Source organism: Hibiscus syriacus, unplaced genomic scaffold, assembly GCF_006381635.1.
Source record: "Hibiscus syriacus cultivar Baekdansim isolate YM2019G1 unplaced genomic scaffold, ASM638163v2 tig00116976_pilon, whole genome shotgun sequence".
In the NCBI taxonomy this organism is placed as follows: Eukaryota; Viridiplantae; Streptophyta; class Magnoliopsida; order Malvales; family Malvaceae; genus Hibiscus; species Hibiscus syriacus.
This window is the reverse complement of record NW_024063500.1, coordinates 615862-619882: the sequence shown is the minus strand read 5'-3', so window position 1 is coordinate 619882 and position 4021 is coordinate 615862. Positions and strand designations below refer to the sequence as shown.

Below are 4021 nucleotides of genomic sequence, written 5' to 3'. Positions count from 1 at the left end.
TTAAGCCAAGGCCACATACGAAAAAACAAATTGCTTAAAGGAGTGGTCTACAATGGCAGACATGGAAACAGCACCCACGTTCTCGTCATAGCTTACTTAAATCTTTCTTTTTTGTTAAACATTTTTGTATATAATTAGTCCAGCTATCGACAAAATGTTGTGTATCACCCCAAGGAATAAATATATACCCTTCCCTTTCTTGTGAACCTCCATAAATACTCTTATCTCACTATCTCTCTCCTCTCAACTCCCCCACTGTCTTTGATAACTACTGCTCGTCTGGTTTTAAGTGTTTATGATCATCATGGTTTGTCTCTTTCTTTCTTTCTTTCTCTATCAGAATTCTCATCTGGTTTTAGGGTTTATTGAATTTCATGGTGTTTTTGTTTTGGTGTGGTGGAATTCAGAAGCCTGCATGGTTGGAAGCTCTCTACACCCAGAAATTCTTCGTTGGGTGTTGTTTCCATGAAAGTGCAAAGAAGAACGAAAAGAACGTCTACTGTTTGGATTGTTGCATTAGTATTTGCCCTCATTGCATACCCTCACATCGTTTCCATAGGCTTCTTCAGGTTCGTCGCTACGTTTATCACGATGTTGTGAGATTGGAAGATCTTCAAAAGCTCATAGATTGCTCTAATGTCCAGGTTACTTCTTCATTTCACACAAAAGTTCATAATCTGGTTCTTTTTTCCCCACTGTTCCTCTTGATTTCTTATAAAATTCAGTTCATATATGAAGTTGCTCAACACTCACTGATAATCATGACCTTAATTGGATTAGGCATATACTATAAACAGTGCTAAGGTGGTGTTCATCAAAAAGAGACCTCAAAACCGGCAATTCAAAGGGGCTGTAAACTATTGTACTTCTTGTGATAGAAGTCTCCAAGAACCTTTTATCCACTGCTCTCTGGGGTGCAAGGTACATATATATATATATATATATATATATACACACACTGTATATATATACACACACTGTATATTCACTTGAATTATGGTTTATAAGCAATAGAATGAGTTTGCTTGAAAACTATTGAATTCTCAGGTGGATTTTTTGCTGAAACATTACCAAGACCTGTCGCCATTCTTGAGGAGATGCAACACTTTAACGCTCAGCCCTGACTTCTTTATTCCCCAAGAAAACGGAGACGATGAAATGACGCCACATTCAACGATAGTCGACAGTGACGAACCAATGAGCTGGTCGTCGGGGTCGTCATCAGGGTCGGAGAGTATGAGCATGGCGTACAGTTCTGATCAGATAGTGAGGAAGAAAAGGAGTGGGCTATGTTTGTGGAGATCATCGGGTAATAAGGTTTCGGATGAGGATATTGCTTCAAGCATGAGTAGAAGGAAAGGCATTCCCCATAGATCTCCTCTATGTTAGCATACCAAAAAAATAAAACGAAAATAAAAAACCAAAGGGTTTAGATTTATAAAATCATCGCTATTCTACTTGTAGTTTAGTTATGATATTTTTTACTGAAGCTGAGCTGAACCATTATTATTAATTTCAAAATCCTTTAAGCTCTCTCTGTGTGTGTCTCTATATATGTTTTGAAATTAATTTAGTCACTTGGTCGGAGGGTTTGTCTTAATGGCACAACGTGATTCCTAGTCCCAAGTTAAGTGTTTGTACATTTTTTTTTAATTTCATTTCTCATTACCACACGATTTACTTATTATTTATTCAACCCATGAATGAATGGGACAACTCTTTATTGTTCTACTCTTTACATGTATGTACAACACATTTTTCATGCTTAAACTATAGCCTGCTCATACGTATGTGGAGGGCTATATTCATAAATTCAAGATAGAGAATAAAAAGTTAAAATGATATCAGTTAATCGAGTGTTAATTCAAATCATTTTTATTTATAAACTATGGTAAATATTATTATAAAAATATTATTATTATTTTTATATTTGTATAAATCTTTAAATATTTTTACATATTTTTTCTTAATGCATCTTTTTGAAGCTACTACTTTAGTTTGATGTCATAATTTGGTGACACCATCTAATTAAAAAAAACATATTTAAAGGAAAATACAAAATAAAAATATTATAAAGTTATAACAATAAGTCAATTTCATTTGTAATAATAAATAATTATTATCTTTTGGTTTGAATAAACAAATAATTATTATTGTTAACCGTTAATTGCCTTCATTGTGAATACTCAAATCATCTTTTTATAGTATAATTATTTTTAACAAATATAAAGAAGACAAATTATTTAAAAGAATTAAATAGTTATAAATATACAAGAAATTCCACAGTATATCCGAAGTTATGTATATACACACATACATGTGGAAGGGAAACACATGCAGTTTTCAATTGTTAAATGCATAAATATATCAAGTTGATGATAAATATCGAAATCTTTGTCCTAAAAAATTGTTAATACAATGGAATTTGAGAGTAAGAGCTCTCATTTCTTTAACATTTCTCGAAGAGATAGAAAGACAGTGACTTCATTTTAATTTTTAATTTTTAAAATTGAAAAGTTTGACCGGTCAAATCCTAGCACGTTATCAACCTTTAATTTCATTAAAAAAAGACTATAAAATAATAAATCGCTTGAGCTAGTACAACAACAACAAAACTCAATTTCCATATGCAATGGGGTAAGGGGGAGGTAGGGTAGTAGGCTGCCCCCAACGCCAGGTTGAGAGTAGCTTCCGTGGAAGACCTCCGGCAGTCAGAAAATTAAAAATATAGATAAAATGCAAAGCATGTATAAATAAATACATAAATACATAGTTGAACAATATTCATATGCAGTCATAAATATCATTAATATTATATGCGCGTTTGAAATGGGAAGTAATCCATGCAAATAAATCCCTGCGAAAAAATCTTTGCATATAGACAGAAACGTAAGACCCGACTAAATTTAAAAGTGAAGAGAATATTACACAGAAGTCCACGATAGCAAGCCCAGTTCTAAGCCTTCATAAATACCAATAACAGAAACTATAAAAAGTAGAATTCATGGAAATTACTACAAAGGCATTAAAAGAAGACAAAGATGATACACCCTAGAGATGTGACCCACACTACTCGACTACCATAGTCTTTAGTCTCCATACTTTCCTATCATAGGTCATGTCCTCAGTAAAGGCTAAATCCATCAAATCAGATCTCAAGCAGTCTTCTCACTTCCGCCTTGGTCGTCCTCTCCTTCTGGCACCGTCGACTGTAATCGACTCTACCCTCCTGACCGCATCCGACAGTAGTCGCCTAAGGACATGCCCAAACCACCGTAGTCTTCCCTCCCTCAATTTTTCAGAAACAGGCACCACCCCCAAGGACATCCTAATAGTAGAATGTGTTGTCATATCCCACAGAGTCCTACCGCATGTCCATCGAAGCATTCTCATTTCTGCAGCCTCTATCCTCCTTACATGATCCTTCTTGGTTGCCCAACATTCTGATCCATACAACAACGCTGGTCTTATTGCCATTCTATAAAATTTTCCCTTAAGTTTTAGAGGCACCTTCTTGATTAGCTAGTACATAAGAAGAAAACAAATGACTTAAAAGAGATTAAACTATTGATATGATTATACCCAAAAAAAAATATTGATATCATAAATTATGATTAATTCAAACGCAAATCCGAAATAATTAAAAAAATCAAAATAGATTAATCGATAGGATAAAATAATGTGGATTATATATAATAAATGTTAAAACATTTATCGTAGTAATATCATCTCTAATATTCTTTTTAGAAATTGCTAAAATGATTTTTTGAAAAGGTTAAGTGAGATAGTCATTATATGGATAAACTTAATATTGAGGGGTTTTTTGTCAATGTACTATAATTTAATCAACAAAAAATATTTTGAAAAATTAAATAAAATAATCATTACATATATTAAACATACTATACAAATCAATACACAATTAAATTGTACAAATAATCAAAGGTTTATTTTTCGTATTTTAAAGTCTCGTGGTCGGATTTCGAATCTCAATGATAGGAAACTTGCTTGGTACAATATG

At 33.0% G+C, this 4021-nt stretch overlaps 1 protein-coding gene across 2 annotated transcripts; it reads left to right on the top strand.

Annotated features, from left to right (window-relative positions):
* The first annotated feature begins 177 nt into the window (after positions 1-177).
* On the top strand, positions 178-1489 carry LOC120192620. Of its 2 annotated transcripts, XM_039195372.1 has the most exons (4): positions 178-307; positions 408-644; positions 781-921; positions 1048-1489. In XM_039195372.1, the coding sequence occupies exons 1-4, from the start codon at positions 296-298 to the stop codon at positions 1387-1389; spliced, it is 732 nt and encodes a 243-aa protein (XP_039051303.1). In that variant the 5' UTR covers positions 178-295; the 3' UTR covers positions 1390-1489. The 2 variants fall into 2 exon arrangements, with proteins under 2 accessions (XP_039051303.1, XP_039051302.1); XM_039195371.1 differs by lacking the exon at positions 178-307 and having other exon boundaries at positions 356-644.
* Positions 1490-4021: the final 2532 nt, after the last annotated feature.